At 40.7% G+C, this 21,416-nt stretch overlaps 1 protein-coding gene across 1 annotated transcript in view; it reads right to left on the minus strand.

The window, feature by feature from the left end:
* LOC137661900 (VPS10 domain-containing receptor SorCS1-like) overlaps window positions 1-21,416 on the minus strand; it is a 304,008-nt gene that overhangs the window by 26,835 nt on the left and 255,757 nt on the right. The window contains exons 17-19 of the mRNA XM_068397663.1: window positions 15,578-15,691; window positions 14,388-14,559; window positions 2,453-2,639 (exon numbers count right to left, since the gene is read on the minus strand). Coding sequence (XP_068253764.1) covers window positions 2,453-2,639; window positions 14,388-14,559; window positions 15,578-15,691 — 473 coding nt within the window. The remainder of the gene's footprint in view (window positions 1-2,452; window positions 2,640-14,387; window positions 14,560-15,577; window positions 15,692-21,416) is intronic.

Genomic DNA, 21,416 nt, shown 5'->3' on the forward strand with positions numbered 1-21,416 from the left:
ATCTGGCTGCACACACTCATTTATCAACCCTGTAACAAGGGGTCACCCAGCCAGTAGCCCTTGTAAAACTCTTTTTGTGTGTGTCTATTGTAAGGACAGATATTTTTACAAAACTCCCCACAGGTCAAATTCAAGCGGAATACTCAGCAGAGCGCTGAGTGGCAATGCAAGCATTTAAATAGGATTTACAAGCTTTTGTGGATCTGGGTGTTAGGCTCTGGAGAGGACTGGATTTACTGTACATCTCTGTCCTCAGCAAATCTATTGCTAGTCTGAGTGGCAACATGCTCGGTCTGCAATCGGTTTTGAAGTCCCTAATTCTTGTCATGTAAGAAAGGCGAGACAGATCCCTTAGAGCTGTCACTTCTCCAGGAGGTCAGGCACATATAATCTGGGCCTGGCTGCAATGATCACACAGTATTTAAGTCCTTATGCACAACACAGAAACATACACCTTCAGCTGCTAAGTCACACAAACATACCTGAGTACTGTTTATTTCTTATACTGCTTAAACAATCACAATGGTTCTTAAGCCTACAATGTCTCAAGAAAATGGATTAAAACTGCTATAAACTAGAAAGCCACTATGAGTGAGAGTGAAGGCTGGACACCTGCCTTCTTCCATTTTGTGGTTGTTGCATGAGAAAGCAGTTTTTGCTTCATGTGGCCTCATTACTTTGCAGATAGACCGAGGGTGTGCAATGGTCCCCATGGAATCACTTCTTGTCAAACAGCGAATGCTTACAAACCCTGCTTGCAAGAGGCTGTCAGAATCTCCTGCGAAATATCAACCACCGAAACACTTCTCCATTTGTTTCCAATGACCTTTACGAAGAGTAAAAAAAAACAAACCAAAACCAAAAAAAACCCCAAAAACCCAAAAACCCAACAAAAAAGATCATGGTTCCTGTTGAGCTGAATTTCATAACCAGCAGCAGTGGGAAGGGGATTTCTGCATTCAGAGCCCGCAGCAGCTCTCGTGATAATTACCCAAGCACACGCAGGGAGCAACTAGACTATGACTCCAGAACCGAAGAAATTACACAAAAGTGTATAAATTGCTATTCTGAGCAGAGGTCCTTTTCTTTACCCTACTTAGGTTGATACTTCACTAAAAAATCGAATCAGCAGATGTCTAAAAGATGAGAATTTACCTTGACTCACCAGCCTCAGCACATAAGTGATATAGGCTAAGCTCACAAATCAAAAACCCAAGCTTCAAAATAAGTTAATTAATGAGTACAGTTATTTTTTCAAGGTATTATGAGTTTTTGAGACATGCTGCTGCTGAAGGATTACGTGACATAAAAGTTTGCCACAGACTGGGATCTACCAGGTTCAGGAGTCATGAATGGTACACTATAATTGGCAATCGAAGGTCTTTTTGAAGAGGGGCATTCAGGGAGACATTTGCTCCTGTTTCTCTGGTGCTCCCTCATAAACCTCCTATCTCCCTCAGCTATACCTCCCACTTCTCCTATCTGTTGGTATGACAGTGCACCATTAAAGAGCTGCGCTGTTCCCCTAAAGAGGCAGTTGCTTTCATGCTGTACGAAGTAACTCCAAAAGTAGAGTTAAAGTTTATGGAATGTGCTAAATTATCTAGACAATATGTAGAGTTAATTTGGTAGAGGATAAGTGCTATTTCTGTAAGCATAACTAAGTTTTGGAATTTCCTTTTCTTCAGTAAATTTGGCACAGAGGCACACAGTTGAAAACATAAATAATCGACAATAAAACCCCCATTGTATAAAGAAAACAATGGCCCCAAGCAAAATCCATTAGGGATGTTACAAAATTTCAATAATAGGTTGACCCTTTGGGTCCATAACCATGTGCTAGAATAAATATGAAAGAACACATTGCTGGTTTTACGCAAAGACTTGAGATACATTTCAGTTGTATATCAGAGACAGCTGAAGTATAAAAAGATTAAAATGAACCGTAGAAGAGCAATGTGAAGATAGTATTTTTTCTTGTAATACTCTTTAACACCAAGATTTTGGTTCCTATGACAACAGAAAGATGGAAATGCACTGGTTTCCATCCCAGATGGGGTTGTATTTTGTATATTAGAGGGCAAAATACATGTACGAAGTAAAAGTCAAGACTTTCAAAAGTGATTGAAGATCCTGATGTCTTTGTTTTTCTGGAATTGTAAATACGCTAATGAAGGTGCATTTCAGAAAGAGCTGGACACTCCTTTGAGGTGTCCCGAATTAGACTACCCAAAATTAGAGGTTGAACATCGTTTAAAAAGCAAATGTCACTATTGCCTGTGGCTCCTCTCAGTCTGGAGTCCTCTGCTGGAGTCCTCTGCTGCAGGACAGAAACACTCATCGTATGCCATCACTCTGCTCCCAGCTGCAAAGCCCCAAATGTCATCTCTAAGGACAAGTAATAATTTTTTAAAGAATGACAGAAGCTAACAACAAGTATGAACATACATACACGTTACATGCAGGTAGAGGACAGCATTGTCAGATCCCAGGCTGTTTTCCACCAGCACAGTCACTCGGAATATGCCCACATTCTGGTAGATGTGCTTGATCCCATCTTCTGTTGAGCTGAGATTGGCATATGACACAGCAATGCCATCTCCAAAATCCACCTGAATGAGGGATCTCTGGAGGTCTCCCTGTGATAATAAAAAAGAAAAATGGTTGGAATCGACTCTGATTTTCTTTTGAGAGACTGGATCAGTGGGGTGGCCTAGACCAACTGGAGGATAGTAACAAGGTCTGATGTTACCAGAGGAAAGGTGGTCACTTCATCAACTTGCTCAGTCATCAGTGGAGAGAAAGTGACTCCCTTTTGAGGTTGACTCAGCTGCACTGTGAAGGAGGTGGCCTCCAAGGTGTGTGCTGTAGCCTTGCTTTCCTAATCACCAGGGGACTAGGGAAACTTCTGGAAAATATACTGGGTTTCCTTACAGTGAAGAGCAGGGTTGTAGTGGCGAATGGTGCTCACCTCAGCAAGTGCTCAGGACATGGGTAGCTATTGAGATTGCCTCAGGAGTCTTTGGAACAACCCACACCATGAGCTTTTGTATTTAAAACCACAAAAAGTAGAAAGATAAAACTGAGAAGTCCTCGGGGAAGGGTCAACTATATCAAAGTGGGGGGGCGTCAAAAGAACCACTTCAGCCTCACATAATAATGACAGCTTACAGCAGTTTATGACCTGCTCAGTGGTCCGATTTAAAACGAGCTGGATTTGTATTTATTTCAGAACATTTTCCAACACTACTGACTCTAAGTGGGAACCTTTGTGTGTGCCTCAGAAAGGAAGGGCTAATGAATTGACAGAGCTGATTAAACTCGTCTCCTCCTGCCTAGAGTTATGGCAGGTGGGTTTGTGGTATAACTCAGACTGCCATTTTGTGACATTAGTCTCCTGGGCTGCTAATCTAACCCGTTTCAAAACTGTTACAATAAATTACAATAAATAAATAAAAATCACAGTTAGGAAACAAACGAACAAAAAAATCACCACAAACCAAAAGTCAAAGATATCAGGGATCTACTAATGTGAAACAATCCCAGAACAGGTGTGAGTCTTGCACTCCTGAAGCTGAATTCCAGTCTGGAGCATGCAGCTTCATAAAACTCAAAGTCAGAGTCACCCAGCCCTAAAAGGCTTTTAAAACCCAAAAGAGGGGAGTGATGTCATTTCCTTATTCTGCTTTACAGACAAAAAGCAATTTTTTGATTACAAGCCTGTTTAAAAGACAGAGAAGTGAGTCACATTTGTATAACAAAAAAAATCCAGAGAACCTCTGCCTCACACACTAGTTTTTTTTACACACCTGTAAGATTTTTTTTATATCACCAGGTAGTGATATGAATAAGTTAATTTTGTTTCAATAATTTTGGTTGGAAAGGACCTTTAAGCTCATCAAGTCCAACCGTTAATGTAGCACTGCCAACTCCACCACTAAACCATCTCCCTAAAACCATATGCCTGTAATTTCCATATATGCCTATGGTAAGGGCAGTTTCTGACAGCTGAATAGTTATACAGCCTACACTGACCTGTGTAACAACCGTGGCTGCTATAGATCCTCTCCCTTTCAGGTAAGATGCAGTACCTTGTGTTAACTTTAAGCATTCTTGCTCCTTTTGAAAGACCCCCTCAGTGGCTCTGCGTGATGCTTATGCTGGGTATGTTCATGCTTGCTGGCTGTTGCTATGGAGCAGCTCACGCCACGGGCTGGCGCGTTGAAGCAGCTGCCACTGGTTGGCAGAATGCTGGTAAATTAATAGCTGAGGGCAGTTCATAAAATTGGCTGAAACGACATTTAATTTACTTTGGTTTGGTTTCCTTGTCCTTTTTTTTTTTTCTTTCTTTGTTTTTTCTTTCCCCCTGAGAGAGAAACAGTCCTCTGGATGCCCAACTGGAATGAAAGGTACCCATGTAAATGGTTGGTATCAGGCAGGTTTCTACATCAGAAAGGGAAATTGTGTGTGTGAGTTGTATGTGTAGGAGGGAATTGTAACATAAGCTTTATATTCTTCATGTTCTCTCAGTCTTTTTATAAATTGTTGTGAAGGCAGAAATAGTGGAGGCTTGCCTGAATGGAAGGTGGCAGGAGCAGAGCTATACCTGGGAATGGCAAGAGAGAGAAATTTTCCAAGATGCTCTCTTTTTATAGGCTGAAGCTGTAATCGTTACACTGCCCTGGCACCCTGCTGGAAGCTCAGTTGCTTCCAAATGGATGAGACAAAAATAACTGTGTTGCTCTGTTCTGGATGATCCCAGACTGAAGGTGTTGGGGAGAAAAACATCTTTGACAGAGGCCCATGTCTGGGGATTCCTCCAGATATCCCACGCCATTTCCCTCCTGGTGTCTTGAAGGTACAGACAGCAACTCCCTGTTCTCAAGAGTGTCAGCAAGGGCAAAAGAACGCCGAGGTGCTGATACTTTAGTGAGAAGGCCAACTTAAATATCTTTTTAGAAAGAAACATGGGGATCTTGCATGTTAACCCAGCTCCAGGTTGCCCTTGGGTAGCTCTTAACCAAGTTTCTCTTAGTAATTAACTTGGTAACATCTGGAGTTTTCAATGACATATTGTCAAACCTGAGAAAGGTGCTTGAGCAACGCAAACTACTAAGGCCTCCTTTCAGCAAAGCTCCTAGCAAATGCTTCATTGGATGCCTTACTAGAAGTTTAAGCACCTGCTTATGTTCTTAAGACACAAATCACTGAGGTAAGGGTTCCTACCTGTGTTACACACACTAAGGGGATAGTGCCAGTCTTCATGAAGAGCCATTAGGAACCATAGGGGCTACAGGAGATGGTCTTAAGTAAGGACTTATGTCCTTCATTGAGCTGAGTTATTTGAAAGACGTGCAGTTTCAAACATGATGCAGTGGTTTGGGCACTCTTGACTGACCAAGCCAACAGAAGGCATCAAATGGGATACGCCTCCATAGACAGAGGTGAGTATACATGAGCTCCTCAGCTCTGAATCCCCTTCAGAGAGAGAATATATTCTCTCATGCACGGTGCTGGACTTGTGTCCTGGTTTGGCCTAAACCAGGCCAATTTTCCTTTCAGTGATTTTTACTTTCAGCTAAGTCTCTTCTAAGTAACTGCACTTCCTGAAACTAACTGCATGTTTTGCAGACAGTGTCTGCTTCCAGAACTGATAACGCCCGAAGTTTGTAGTTATCACTGAGGCACCGGTAGGGATGTTATGTAGAAAGGCTCTTGCTGTACTTATTCTTAGAGAAACCAAGGTCACTGCTAAATTCCTCACTGCTTACGAGTGAAGAGCCGAAGGGGGGTTGCACCTGCAGGGAGGAGCGGACAGGGCAGGTGACCCAAAATTGACCAACGAAGGTATTCCATCCCATACACGTCATTCTCAGTATAAAGCGGGGGGATCACGAGGGTCTCACCCTTTTCTCTTGCCCCTTCTGCCTTCCCTTGCTTCCTCTGCTGTGTTTGGGTGCTGCTGCTGCTTCGGGCTGCTTCTGCAGCTTGAGCCTTTGGCCAGTGTCCAAGGAGGACTCTGTCCGTTTTCGTGCTGCCCCCGATCCCGATCCGTGCATCCCTGAATCCAGCTCTCGACCGTCGCTGGGCCCAGCCTGGGCCTTCCCGGAGCCTGCCCTGCAGTGCCGGTGGTGACGTGGCCGACATCGGGGGAGCTCGATCTTGGTTTTGTATATATATTTGTATATATTTGATTATTCCAATATTATTATTACACTCTTTTTCATTATTATAGTTTATTAAAACTGGTTTAACTTTCCAACCCGTAAGTCTCTCTCCCTTTTCCCTTTCCCTTTCCCTTCGGGTGGGGGGGAGGGTTAACAGAGAGTGTCTGCCACAGGTTTAATAGCCGGCCCAGCTTTAAACCGTGACAACTTGGACCAAAGAGAGCTCTGAAGTACCCTTAGATGCTCTCCCAATTTCTCTAGGCCCATCATTGCTACAGTTTTCATCATCTTTCATTACTAAAAAAGAGAACGTTTTTCAGTAAAGCCATACTCCTGGGACAAAATCTGTTTGCATGGTTTAAACTGCACCACCATAGTGACCCTGCTGGCTTTATCATCTCTGAGTATATTTGAAGGTCACACAGTTGAAGTATATTTCAGATCGAGGTATATTCCTCTGCATATTTGAGGTAGCAGAGGAAGATGAAAAGGGTGACAGCATTTTAGAACAGCCCTGTTTCTGCAAGTGTCAAAATCTGTGTTCTAATGAGTTTTTTTTCTCGTCTTCATTTTTTGCATAGCCATGAAACCCATGGTGTCCACAGGTGCTGCCAAGGAAGGGAGCCATTTCTAAGGCATGCAAGATTTAGATTTCAATTTTTCTTCCAAATTCCCCAGGGAGAAAAGATGCTGACAGAGACATCTCAAAATCTAATTGGAGAAGAGCTTCAGCTGCTGTTCCTCCAGTCTTTTTCATTTGTCTTGGCCTTTCCTGTTTTGTTTTAAAACCCTTTGAACTGGAAATATATTTTCCATTCAGGAAGATCCAGGCTATAAAACTTCTCTGAAAATGCCACGTTTTGAAAAGCTGACATTTAAAATTCTAGCTTAGTAAGGGGAGAAAAAAGTCAGGAAAACAAAGAGACTGTGTTTTGACTTGTTCTAATGTTTTATCTGTGTCAGGTAAGAGCACGGGCAGAATAAGACAGGAAGAGAAAGCAGGTGAGCCAAAATCAAAACATTTCCCATACAGCCCACACCTGATCTACATCAACCCCAGCTGTCTGTCTCAGGCAGCTCTCCAGACCCATTTGCAAGCAGCTGTTTTACCAAGAGAAGTTTTGTTTTGCAACAATTTGATGTATATACATATATCTTGCAAAAATCTCTCCTGTTGCTTTTTCCAGCTTCTCCTTGTCATTTTGACAAGCCAAATACTACATGATAGGGTTTTTCTGAAGCTTTTAGCTCGATTAAGGCAAACACAAAACTTCCTGCATTACTTCTGCAGCCATGGCGAAGCACTTGGGTGCAATCAGCACTGAGCTATCTTTGGGCAGCCTCTCTGGCCTTTGTTGTAAGGGGTCTTTAATGCCAGTGCTCTTAGGCATCAAGGGAGAAATTTGCCAAGTTGGCTGCTTGTGGTGATATCTCTGCACTCAGCTCCTGTTTTCATCACACTAAGCTAGTCAGCAACTAGTTACAACAGCTGAAAAAATGAAAGTACTTTTGGTGGCTTTTTTTTTTTACCTTGTACTAGGTATATGCAACATGATAAGCTTGGATATAACCTGAAGAGGAACACTGCAATCTTGGTAAAGGCTTAAGTCCAGCCGAAGACTTAAGTGTATGATGAGCTTTAAACATGAGTACACCTTTTAGCCTGAAAAGAAGCCCTGGAAATTAAAAACAAGTTTCCCAAGGCCTCATATTATGCCCTTTACTACTACAATATTTGTTACTAAAATGTAAATCAGAAGTTTACTCTTTTCTAAGGGATTTTCTCATTAAATATCCAGAGGGTTTCCAAGCATACACAAAAGATTCTCCTCCCTCCTTCCCCTCCCCACCACCCCCAAGCCAAATGCACAATTTTCCTGTATCTTGACAAAAGAATAAAAGTCTAGAGCGTACACAAGACCTGGATGCTTCCAAAAAAACCTCTGTGAAGCTTCCTGCCTCAAGGTATATAAAAAAACAGCCCATACAGCTTGCAACAATATTTTTACATTTTGATTACTTTTATGCAGCTCTCAGTATTTTGGTGTATGAGCTGTGAGACCCCATCTAGCATGATTCTCTGTCAAACACTCTGTCTGAATCTTGCCCAGAAGGCTGTAATAATGAATTTTCCGTATTGACTTCCAGTATTTGTATCTAAATGGAAGTAATAAAACAATGAAAAACAGTTCAAGGGTTTTAATTTTGGTTCCCATGTTTTGAATTTAATTTTTAAGTCTTCGATTATGCACTGACTTGTGCGTCTTCCTTACAGATGTTGATAATTGATTTAATTATCCTTTGCAAGAGACAGACACTGCTGTTGGATTGTCTTCATGGATTAATGTTTTGTGCTTTCTTTAAATTAACCCTGTTCCTTCTTTGGCATTTTCCTGTCACCATCAGAAAACATCCATCAAAGATATTTCTGTTGCAACTGAACATCTATGCATGGGATATATTTAGTCTAGCTCTGTTTAAAGCATACGCTTATTTTTAAACAGATATTCAAGTCCAACTTGATTAAGTACAGAAAAACATGCTTTCACGTGCAAATTCCTGCTTTAAGAGAGGTGCTCTTAACTTTTCAAAATGAGAAACTGAATAGAAATGTGTCTTTTATTGGACCAAATAGCTTGATACTTTTCACGTGCTTCTTTTTCTACACCAAAACAGTTAATTGTACTAATCAAATCATTCATTCTGACTGCCAGTTGTGCTAGCTAGACTCAGCTATGAGCTTTTTCTGCAGGACTACATCTCCTTTGCTCCACAGGAATCAATAAGTACAGCCTCTCAGGATTATGCAGAATAATTCAACTTGTGTGACTGGAGATGCATTAGAAGACCGTAGTGCTGTGTGTCATCATGAAGGCAAGGTCAACTCTCATACATTTTCATGAAATTTCAGCAGTGAATTTAAAAATGCATGAAAGGCCCTGATTTCTCCCAACCAGCTTGTCATCATCAGTAACACAAAAAATGCAATTATAATTCAGATTACAGTGGTATGGGGGAGGTGATGTACTGATCTTTCGTCTGTGTGTTATTAACAGGAGTGTGGTGGTGGTAGTAAGATAAACAGCCATGATTCAGCATGTTAGCTGAAAGTTAGGATGAAGGTTTCATATTTCTGTAATCATTACTAACTTGTGATATGAAAAGAGGGAACACAGTAGGATACCATAAAAAAATACAGATCATGCTTTTAAGTACTACTAACTTTGCATCTTAATTTGGGTATATCAACAATCAAAATCCTAATGCTAAGCTCATCTCCAGAGACTTCAGCTGAGTTGAGTTCTGAATTGCACTGCACAACAGTGCTGAGGTGGGAAATGCTAACGGTACTGTCCCCCCAGCAGGGTCCCCAAGCTCATTAAATGTACCTGAGACACAATGTGCCTTGTACAGCCATTTATAAACATTGTCATTACAGAAAACCATAGTAGTCTTTAGGAAATTCAGGGCTCCATTTGTGTATTCACATAAGAGAGAATTCTTTGGCCTTATGAGCATTCAGCACATAAAGGTATGGAGGGAATGAGAGAGAAAGCAAAACTCTGTTTTCAAATGAGGGAATAAAAAAGCAGAAAGGTTCAGTTTCTTACTCAAGGTCACACAAAAAGAGCTCAGAGCACGGTTCAGAAATGAGTTCAGATTGCCTAAATTCTAGCCCATGGTCTGAACATGTTGTAGGAACAACTGAGCTTTCCCTACACATTAGTCTAAACCAAACATCATATAGCAGCAGCAAGTAGTCAAAAGTAAGCCAAAATCCACTCCCAGTGGAATGACTTTGTCAAGCTAGAACTGAAGCAAACCTGGAATGTCAAAGACTTTCAGCTGTCATTTTATCAAGATAAAAAAAATAAAATGGAAAAGGCAGTTTCTCTGTGAATTATCTGTAATGAAACAGCCAAAGCCCTGAAAATTTCTGCCCTGAATGTCTTTACCATCCATTTCCTCAGCACAGATGTATGAGCAATCAGATGAAAGAAGTTTGAAAGCCATTGTGTTGAACAGCGTTGTTCTGGAGGCTGCAACTTTCAGTGTCTCTGCTGAAGCACTAGAGCAAGCTCAAGTGTCTGATGTTCATACAAATAACTCAAACACACAAATAACAATTGGGTTTGTGACAGGCAAGAGACCTACAGGACCATGTGACGAGGAAGGCAAGCAGAATCAACACCCACTTCATAAAATTCCTCTATTTTCTACAACAGAACAGCAAAATGTCAGGGACATTGGGTTGAAGAATTTCAGTAGGAAAAATGGCTTTGTAATTTTTGGTTTGGGGTTTCTTTTGTTGCTGTGCAAAAATAGAATAAGGATTCAGGTTGTTTAGGATGAGAAACAACCCTGTTGTTGCATGCTGCAGAGCAAGAGGTACCAGCTATGGGTCTGTGCTTACAGCCTAGGCCAGGACAAAGCATTAACCTTTAAACTGGCAGCATTTTGAGCCACTGGGAAAATTTGCTTTTAAGCATAACTAGTTTTCTCCTGTGCTGCTATTTAGTGACAGAAATGCTGTTGTTATTCTGCTTAGCTCAATAGAAATTTAAGAGTAAAATTACCAGCGTAAGTATGGTGCTCTGCTTATTAACCACTTCCATCATGCTTTGTACAATGGGACATACGATAATTATAAAAGGAGATATTGATGCTTCCGAGCTGTTGTCACCCGGTAAGAACATCATGATGATTATACCCAGATTAATAGGAGAACTAACCTGGACAAACCTTTCCAATAATGGAACCAAACATATTAAGTGCAAGGTGACTTTGCAAACAGTTTTTAAGAAGTTATACAGAAATCCTAACAGGTGAAAGGAAAGTTAGACTACTTTGGAAAACATTCTTACATTCAGATCATTTAAATACGAGTTGTTGATTGGGTTTGCTTTTAAAGATATTTATATGCTGCCAGATTTAAATGCTTCACAGGAAAATTTCCTGTGAGTCAGAGAAACTGGGCCAGAATCACAGCTCTCAGAAATCAGCAATGCGCTATGCATTGCTGGTTTTGGTGCCTGCCTCCTCTTCACTTGCACAGACTTCAGTGATTATTGTTCTTTTGTGTCTTCTTCAATAGCAGAACACTTCTGAATGCCTTGTCCTTGTTTTTCTCTTCAGACATCTTTTACTGACATCATGTCATTGTCAGAATGACACAGTCCCGGGCCTCAGCATCACCACAGGGACAAGCAGGCCCTACAAGAAACACCTGGGCTGTGGTTCCTGCCCCTGAATCCCACACCTGCGTGAAAACAGTTCTTTACTTCTGCCATTTGCCTCTCCCTCTCCTCTTAGCAAGCCCTTCCACTACAGAGATGCAGTGACTTTTCAGGGCCTCCAGTGAGCCTGCCTCTGCAGTCCGTTCTTCTTTTCAGACCCAGGTGGGTCCTTACCTGGAGCAGAAAGCCCTAGAAAGATCATAGGGGTACAAATCTCAAACAAACTCTCATATCTTGGCTCACCAGCTTCTTATATTTTTTTTCCTGCAGGTCAAATGGAATATAGGCATGAAAAAAGAGAGCTGGGAGGCTGCAAGTGTATGGAACAGTTCTGCAGATCTGAAGGCTTCAAATAAACCGTCTCAGAGGGATACAAGAGATGTTAAGATGCAAAGAGACTACAAAATAAGCAAAGGCTGCTGTTTTTTCACAACCTAAAAGATATTAACTGTGACACAAGCTAAAGGAAAAGTCCTCACCAGGATGAAGCACTTAAAAATACTGACCACCACCCCGGGGCGCAAGGATTGAATAGGACACACTTTCTTCATATGCCATTGGGAAAAACCGCACATGCGTACACAGACATATCCAGCCTTTTTCAACCTGCCTGATGCCTTCTCTTCAGCAAAAATGGAGTGGCACAGGTTTTGTGGATGCTGAACATCCTGGATTGTACTATGCTGTATAGCTGTGCAGGACAGAAATAAACAGAAAATGGCAAGTTCTTGTTTTGTGATACCTCTGCCTTGTTTGTAAGGGAAAGAAACTTCCCTTTGAGAAGTGAGTTTGGACTAAACAATCTCTAGAGATCCCTTCCAACCTCAATTATTCTGTGATTCTGTGAAATCAATATCTATTCTATAAAAGGGTGGTTGTTCTTTTGCTGGGTTGTTTAACTTTTCTAGTGAGTGGTGTGATTTTTGTTAGTGAAACAATTTGGTAAATGCTTTAGTGTATATATTATGCTGCTATAACCACAGTTTATTCTCCTATAGCTTGCATATAGCTGGGCAAATTTTCTTCTTTGTTGAACATTTCTTTTGCTGCAACATCAGCCCAAAGTCATTGTCAGATTGGGTCAAATTCACTCAAAAGTTTTGTTGTTGGTTGCTCTGTAAACTCTTTATATTGACAAATCTAGGAACAAGAGGTCAAGATTCATCTAGCAGGGAGAGTAATCAGAACGGCTGGAGGTTGATCAATACTGTTTCAAGCCCTCAGAGCAATTCGTAACCTCTTCCTTATCAGATATACTGAAAGAAGGCCCCCCTTTAGATCTCCTCAGAAGCTGACTCACTCATCAAAACATACTTTACGTACTCCCTGATACACAGCATGAAAAGACTTCATCTCCTAATGGAGAAGGTGTTGCTTTCAAACTCTGGTGAATACTGAAGCAGGGTTATCAAAAAAGATCAGAATCAACAGAAAAGACAGAACGATTCACAGAAGTTCCCTGTATAACAAGAGTGGTCAGGGCATTCTTACAGGATACGTGAATTCAAATGCTCAGAGAAGGAAGAGCAGGACATTTGTTGTTGAGTTTCCCACACTGTAGGTGATTGTCTCTCCCTCTGACTACTGGCATAATTCTTTGATAGTTTTGTGACTGACTTCTCAAATTATCCATCTCCTCTCAATCTGTTTTAAAACTTTGCTGAGAATAGAAAGATGAGGCAATGAACACTTTTTTGGGGGTATATAACAGCACCTTTCTTGTTTGTTTTTTTTTTTTTTTAAAGCCTGAAGACTTTGAATCTTGTTTCGGACTTTTTATTCTTCGTCTTTAAACACAGAAATCAATAATTTATCCAGATGAAATTATATGTTTGTACTGTTATGACAGCATCTACAGTAGCAACACTGTATGACTGTCACTGCTGAAATAAAGTGACCACATTTTGGAGAAAATGAACATTCAGGTCAAACAACTGCTTCAGGTTAGATATGATTTATTATATGTTATTGCCTTTACAAATCAGGACACCTGTTTTCTGGGGAAAGCATCAATAACAGAGATGTAAAAACACCAACACACCCACTACAAAACTCGGCTCCAGAGGTCATTCTCATTTGTCTTTCCTCACTACAGATGACATTTACTATGGAGAGGATCAGAAGTAATTTCCATGAATGCTCTAAGCTGTAAAGGGATGTACATTGCGCCCTAGCGTAAAAGCATAGCTGTTTTAGGATTTATTGGCCAGCTACACAGGAAAAAGGGTAAAGTGTAAAGAAATCAAATTGGATTAGGGAAAAAGAGAAAATAGTTACTTTGTGAATTTTATTGTCTAGGAGCCTACAATTAAACAGAGATAAAGAAGTGCTGAGAAGGAAAAACAGGGAAAAAGATTTTAGACTTTTTTTTCTAAGGATTCAGAAATGGAGTGAGCAGAACAGCGACAAACCAAGTTAAGTTACAGATGTAACAAAAACAGAGGCTCTGTTCAGAGTCTGAATCACCTTCACATTTGCAATCAATTTCAGACTTAATGCTCATCATGACATCTTGAGATTTCATCCACAAATGCCTAAATAATATGTACCAATTTGTGCGATGGGGCCAGATCTGCACATCTACTTTTAGCCATGTTTGGTTGAAAGTCAGTGGCAAGTAAAAATGGAAATTCAGTTTCAAACATGGCAAGAAGTCAAACACACAGGTAAGGCTGAGGATCAGAATTCAAACCTGCACTCTCCAGTTCTACTGTGAAATTCCCAAGCCAAACCAGTTCCCCATTTTTACCAACTTTTCCCAGCTATTACCCTATGCACCGCAATACTCTTCCAATCTCATTATTTCCATACATCATCCATTATATTTTAAAGCAAACTCCACCCCAGCTACATCATGAAGCTGAGTGACTTTATCCCACACTCTCTTGGTTCACCTCTTCACCACTTTGCAAACTTTGTCTGACATGAATCAGACTCAAACACACCCATGGGGCCTGGGATGCAACATAAAAATAGAGCCTACCTCTTCCAGCTGCACCAGGAAAGTGACATTGTGTCCTTGCTCGGCTGTCAGTTTGCCATCAGATGTGATTATGCGAAGGCCCTGTGGGGCTTTGCCCGGACATTGCTGTGGTTTTGCAGTGTAGCGTTCCCTTACACCATCCGTGCAGTTATTAGAAACAACTTTCCGGTATCTGCAAAGGAAAAGAGAAATCTGTGGAAGACGCTGACAGGGAGGATAACAGAGTTAACAGGGAACAGGAAGGCATTTTTGGGGTTTCGTTAGAATAAGGGGATTGGAAAAAAACAGATTCCCAAATATATTTGAGCATTTGTCTCAGTCAAGCATTCCTTATGTGCCTAACATACAAGTAATTAATACTGTTGTTAATGGCACGTAGTATTTTCCTGCATAGCACACCTATATGCCACATATTAATAAACTGCTTAAAACATAAAATTATATGATGAACTATGTTACATGTTAAATTACTATAAAGTTATAAATAAATGATATACACATACAATATAGAATTCTATTCAATTATTATACTACTAGGCATAGTTTAAGAGCTTTTCTCACATGCTCTCCACTTCTCATCAGCTGTGAGGCAACTCTGTAAAGATGCCACCCTCGAGAGCTACAGAAATAAGAGAGTTGAAGAAAAAAGCAAATTCTGCCTATCTTTGAGTGTACAAAATGCCAAAACACATCTTGGGTTCCTTTGCTTTAATCACTTGCATCAGAAATGAAGTTTGAGGTCAGTATCTTAACTTAAACTACATCTTCCATTGACTACCAAGAGCGCCAAAGAATAATTAGCATTCAGGCTAGCTGCCCATCTATTACTTCAGTTCACATATAACATCAGTTTCATCTTTTTCCTCTGATTTGTTTTCCACTATTTCTGCCTCACCTGATCCCATGTGATTTTAACAGAAGTCTTTTCAGAGACTTTAATGATCTGGCCTTTGTCTTACAGTTCCCCTCCCCCAAGTTTCTTTAAGGCATCATTTTTCAGGGAAAGGCCTGAACCATACGTGATGGAGATCTGCAGGGCCAGACTGTGCACCCTAACAAACTTGGTGAAGAAAAGGTCCCAAGGGCTTCAGACAGCTTTAAGACACCTATAGTAAATGCAATCTTTAGTTGTTATTAGGTTAAAGTCCATATGGGTGCTCTACCTAAATAAAGTCTGGTGTGCCACTTACCCAGTACTGTTGAGATAACTCTGTCCAAGGCTACAGTCTTTTGACAAGGAAGATGGGTTATACCAAAATGCTGGTAAACACTGCCCATTGCTGTGACGTTCATATCCATAATCACTGTTTTAACATTAAAGAAACAGTCACATAAAAAAAAAAAAAAAAGAACAAATACAGGTATTAGCTCTTACTCTCTACTATTGATATAAGTTTTGATTTTCCTCAATCTCTTTACTAGGATTTCTGATTTTTATTGATATAATAACCAACTCTTCATCCCACTTCAGCTTTTTTTTTGGGGGGTAGACCTTACATATGTCCCAGTATAAACGAGCAGAACCAGACCAAGTAGTTCATGAGCTATTGCATTATCTGTTCTCCCTCCGCAGTCTAACAGTCCTTCTCAGGTTCAGCTCTAGACTCAAATATAATAAAAGCCAGAGATCTAAGCTAAGTTCAATCACTGCTGAGTCAGTCATATCTTAGAAAACCAAAGCGTTAAACGGTTAATTGTATTTGGAAACTATATCACGTGAGCTGTAGAGGAAAATTTACAGCCCTGAGAAAGCCCTCAGCTGAAGGTATTAACAGTGTATTTAGTAATGGAAAAGGCGGTTGCAATCTTCAATTCTATTTTTGTTTGAAAGAAGAAATGCTACCAAAAATCGTGTGTTAGAAACAATGAGTCAAACTGTAATCTTTTGTACCAATTTATGTTTAGCTATGACTAAATTTGCTTCGGTTCCACTAAAAATAAACAACAGTTCAAATTGTTTTTCATTCCAAGTAAACAAAGACTCTACAAAAATTGTTATTGTGGAACAAATAAACAAAAAACCTTTTCAATCAGTATTCTGTTCACATGTGGTTTTACTCTCCAGCCATTGAGTAACGAGAACTGTTTGGTTGGAAAATCGTTCTTATTGCTTCTACTAAGCTTTCTCCATAGCCCATAACAGAGAAGTTAATGGGACGCCATTTCTGAGAACTGCTATACAGAGTCCACCATCTGCATTCCAATATTCCAGTTGCAACATTATTCTTGATCTTAAAATGGCACTTCTTTGCAGAGAACTTTTTTTGCTTATTACCTTTAATGTCTTGGTCTCAAGTAGCCTGATATTCTAAGAAAAGAGGATCAGGGCAGCATTAGATTACGTGATTAAAGGCTCATCTCTGTATACATAAAGAAGCAGAGAGGAAAAACAGGAGACAAAGGAACCCCAACAACCTGGTCAGAGCCAATGGAGGCCCTGCCCCAGCTCCTCCCAGGACTGTCACAGGAAAGCCATCAGCCCATGGCTGAGGTGAGACCTAACAGATCATCAACAGGAGAGGCTCTTCCCAGATCACTTTGCAGATCACTGGGCGGGGTTACTGCACACAGAGATGCAGGGCTCATTGTGACATGCCAGGGAAGAGCATCTGGCTTCTCCATTTCTATTTTCCTGGGTGAGGGGCTATCTGTTCTGTGTGCGTGTATGTGTGGTGGTTTAAGTCTCAGCAACTGGACTCAGATCATGGGTCACAGGGGTCCATGTGCCTGCACTGCCAGCAACTGGAGTGACTGGAGTGTGTGCACACTGTGCAGGTGAGCACCAAGCCAGACAAGCCAGTGAGTACGATAAAAGACTCAGGACCTAGGTACTGATGTGGTCATAAGTCTAGGCTGGATATCAGGTCCATGAATTGGTTATTGAAGAGACCCAGAGGTCTCGGGGAATGGCTACTCGTGTAAAGCCACATAGGTCTGGACCTGCTCATGAGGAGACCTGTAAGTGTGTGCATGTCTATGCATCAGGCAACTGGGGATGTCCAGCTGCCAGTAGCTAGGGAGACAAGGCATCCAGGGGCCACATACTGGACAGACCTGGGTGTCCAAGAACAGGTACTGGTGGGATCAATGTTATAAGCATGTTTACAGTGCACATATTTTCCATAAATGGGATTTCATCTTGATCAACCAGAGAGGGGAACAGGATGAGGCAACTGGTGTTTGTGAGTGTCATGTTTTCTGTTTGTGCTAATCTGTGACACCTGCCATGTACATATGCATATACGTCCTGTGCATACATGCACATGTGTGCCTATCGGGAACAAACTCTCAATCTTGCTACTGCCTGGGTCAGGAGACACAGAGCTGCAGCAGCCTCAGTTCTATCAAGCTACTGGATTCAGCATCTCCTAATAGGCAGCAGTGTGATCAATTATATTTGTAGAATAATATTAACAACAAGAAGAATGTTTAACATTATGAAGACTTTTTTCAAATGTTGTCTTCTTTCTGGACCACAGCATGATGCCTTAAAACAAAAATTTAACAAATCACTATTAAACAATTTTAAGAAGCCTGGTACTGATCTAAGATATGAGACAAAGAAAAAAAAAGGAGAGAATATTTTGCAATTTATTTTTGTTAAATAAATTGCTGTTTATGTTTGTTAAATTTCTTATACTTGTTATCAAAAGCAGGACATTGAGAAGAATTTTGTCACAGCTTTTTACTTTTGCCTGCAACTTTTCCTTCTGAATCAAGAAAAAAAACATTTTGACATAATCTAAAAAAGGAGAAATTAAAAAGATGACATTAAGCAAAAGAAAATTAAAGCTTCATATCACTTGGGAAAACTCCTACACGTCCATTAGACCGCACGACTGTTCCAAAGGAACATTTTGGCAGCTGTGGTGCTTGGGATATCTACAGCAAGTAATTGAGAACATACTCTAGGAAACAGCAATGAAGTAGATGACCTAAATGGTCTTTCCGTCAGTTTTTTGATTGAATTTTCCTCAATCTATTTACTCAGATGCTAGTGACTGAATGCTGCTTAACTGCTTTGGAAGCATCAGCCAGCATATTCTCCCACTGCCATGTGCTTCTCTAATCATCCTTGTTGGAATAAGAACACTATAGCTGCAAAATACACTCTATAATGAAGAATAACACCATTCTGATTTGCTTAGAGAAAACAAATATTTACACACAAGTGGGACTCCTGTATTTTTGTAATTCATTTGTCAACCCTCTGCAGCACCGTATTCCTAAGTTGTCATGTGCCACTCTAATTAAAAAGCTGCAACATTGTACACACACAATGTTCTGTAATCAGTTAGGTGAAAACAAAACAAAATAATAGAGTGAAATCTGCCTCAAAGGGTATCAGTACCCACAGTCGAATTTGATAAAGTAGTATCAGTCTGGGATTTCTTACTATACACATGTCTAGACTCATGCCATAATTTTTGTTCCTATTAGTACCTGCGTGTCTGGACAAGCCAAGCTTGACTTAACTAGGCTTGACTATACTTGGATCATATTTCTCACAGTCAAGAGAATGAAATTACAGGATTTTCCACAGCAGAAATAGTTCTAAGCACAGAAGTTCCACGGTGTCGTTTTCAGGCTTGCAAATCATCTGGCTCATTAAGGCCCTACAGAAATATCATCCCAGTAAATGACATGAATTGCTGTTCCGTATCTCTCTACAGATGCATCAGCCACCCGTTCACCTCCGCAGCCTTGGAATGTAATGAATTCCTTGGCTACAGGCTGGTGCACGCAGAACACTGATGCTGACAACAAATTGCTGCCTACAATTTGGCACAACAGGTCTTGTAGCAATCAACAAGCATTAGCATCAATTGGATTGCCATAGCACAAGCCAGTATAGCAAAATCTGGAGACAGGGAAGGCATCAGCTTTAGGTTGCAATCAGCTAGCCGAGTCATTGCCTGGTAACTGGGAATTGGAATTTGCATATATTGATGATATTTTGTGCCTGCCTGAAAAGAACTCAGGTGAAATAGATAATGTACCTATCAAAAAAGAGTAGCACATTTACCAGCAGGGATCGTTTTATCAGTATGAAGCCTATCATCTGGCTCTCACTGATGATGGTTTTACCCTAACCACCTTTACTGGTTTAAACTGGAATCCCATTTGTCTTAGTCAAGTAGGATTGCAAGTCCTCCTCTGCAATCATAGACAGATATGAATTCATTCCAGAAGTTCTGTATCCCTGCTCAAAGCTCATAGTAAATCCCCCTAAGATTATTTGCAGCACAGGTAATAATCAAAGGAAAAGAAATTTCTTAAGGAAGTTTATAGTTTGAATATAGACCTGACAAACATACTTTCATGGAAGAACTGTAAATCCATGCAAAATTACTAAAATCCCAGTGTTCTAAGACATAGAAATAACCAGTTAAGTCAGCTGAGTGATTGCCATGCTCATACCTGCTACAAATCAAGACATGACTTAACGTGTAACCAGAGGACTTCCTTAACACTAACAAACAGCTTCACTTTAAGGTCAGCTACCCCAGAAACTGAAAATGCCACTTGTGGTTTTGTATGCTGTGCTTTGCAAACTTTTCAGACATTAAATGGGGTGGAATCGAGGTATCTGTGGTTATAGTCACCTTTGTTCTACAGTTTCCAAAAGCCCTTGTGGAAAAAAGTAACTGTGTCCACAGCTGTGGTGAAGAATTACCATATGGTTTTTTTTCCCCACTTAATATCATTGTCTGATGCTGAAGTACGGTATAAGTGTAGATTTCTGTTAAAGGGGAGTTGAGCTAGCTTCCCAGTACTACAGGATCTGACGTGGGATTTATCTCAGAGAAGGAAGGATTCAACTGCAGTTTGACTTATGGATCTGTGACAGCATATTATTATAATTGCATCATGGTATTTGCAGTAAAAGCCTTACCAGGTTATGTTAATAGAGAACCTAAAATCCCCAGAATCTTTCCAGTAAATCCATGCCTAGTAGATATCTAGGCCCCTAAAGATGCAGAGATGCACTGTAGACTTTGCATAGTGAATCTGCATTTTCCACAAGCATTCAAAATGAACTAAAATTCATTCCAAATTACTATTAATTAGCTAACCAAGCCTATTTCAACAATAAAGCAAAGTTAGTTAACCTAAGGGTGCAAATGTATATGTATTTCAGAACTGACCGTCTTAAACTAATGGGTGGTAACAGATGAAGCCAACAGTCTAATCACATTCACTGTCTGCCTTCTGCCTCCCCGCAGTTTGTCAGGACAGTTTCTCATGATGCAGGACTCTGATGTTTTAGCATAACCTAGCAGAGGTAGGTCTGTAATTTAAGTGCCAGACAATACAAAAGAGCCAGCCAAATCCTTGCTGATATCATCAGTGAAACAAATAGGCTTGATTCTCAGATGCACTAAGGCTCCTTTGCGCATCTCTGGCTATCCAAAGCCACTAGCACCAGCATCAACAGGTTCATACTTCCCACGAAGGTGTGAGATATGGGAATACTGACAGGAGAAATCCTCAGTATTAATGACAGGTGGTTCAGAGGAAGGACTGACAGTGTGACAACTCGAAGTTTCTATTAAAGCACCTGGGAGACAGGTAGCTGAAGGATGAACACTACCAAAGATTTCCATCTGTGTCTAAGAGGTGTTTCTACCGAAGAGATATTGCCTCAATAATGCTCGAACGGCAGGAAGGAACACAATGTGAGAAAACCGGGTAAATTAATGCTTTAATAACGCACAAGTAACGGTGTCATCCATTTACCCAAATCAATTAAATGAAGAAGGACAATCTCGTTTCTAGGCCGTTGCTAGGACAGATTTGCCGGGGGCTTCTGCACATCTCCAGTCCCCCCCGATTCCTGAAGCACTATTGCCCTCTGGCTGTGAGCCTCAGCCCCTGCACGGAGCGCAAATACCTGCCGCTTCAGCCCTGTACCCAGCTAGTTTTGGTTGTAGCCCATGATAAGAGACGGCTACTGTCAGAAGAGTTCAGGTTCCCAAGGCTAGAGAAACTACAGCCATTTCTAACGTTGCTCAGCTTTGCGGCTGT

Source organism: Nyctibius grandis, chromosome 4 (assembly GCF_013368605.1).
Source record: "Nyctibius grandis isolate bNycGra1 chromosome 4, bNycGra1.pri, whole genome shotgun sequence".
NCBI lineage: Eukaryota > Metazoa > Chordata > Aves > Nyctibiiformes > Nyctibiidae > Nyctibius > Nyctibius grandis.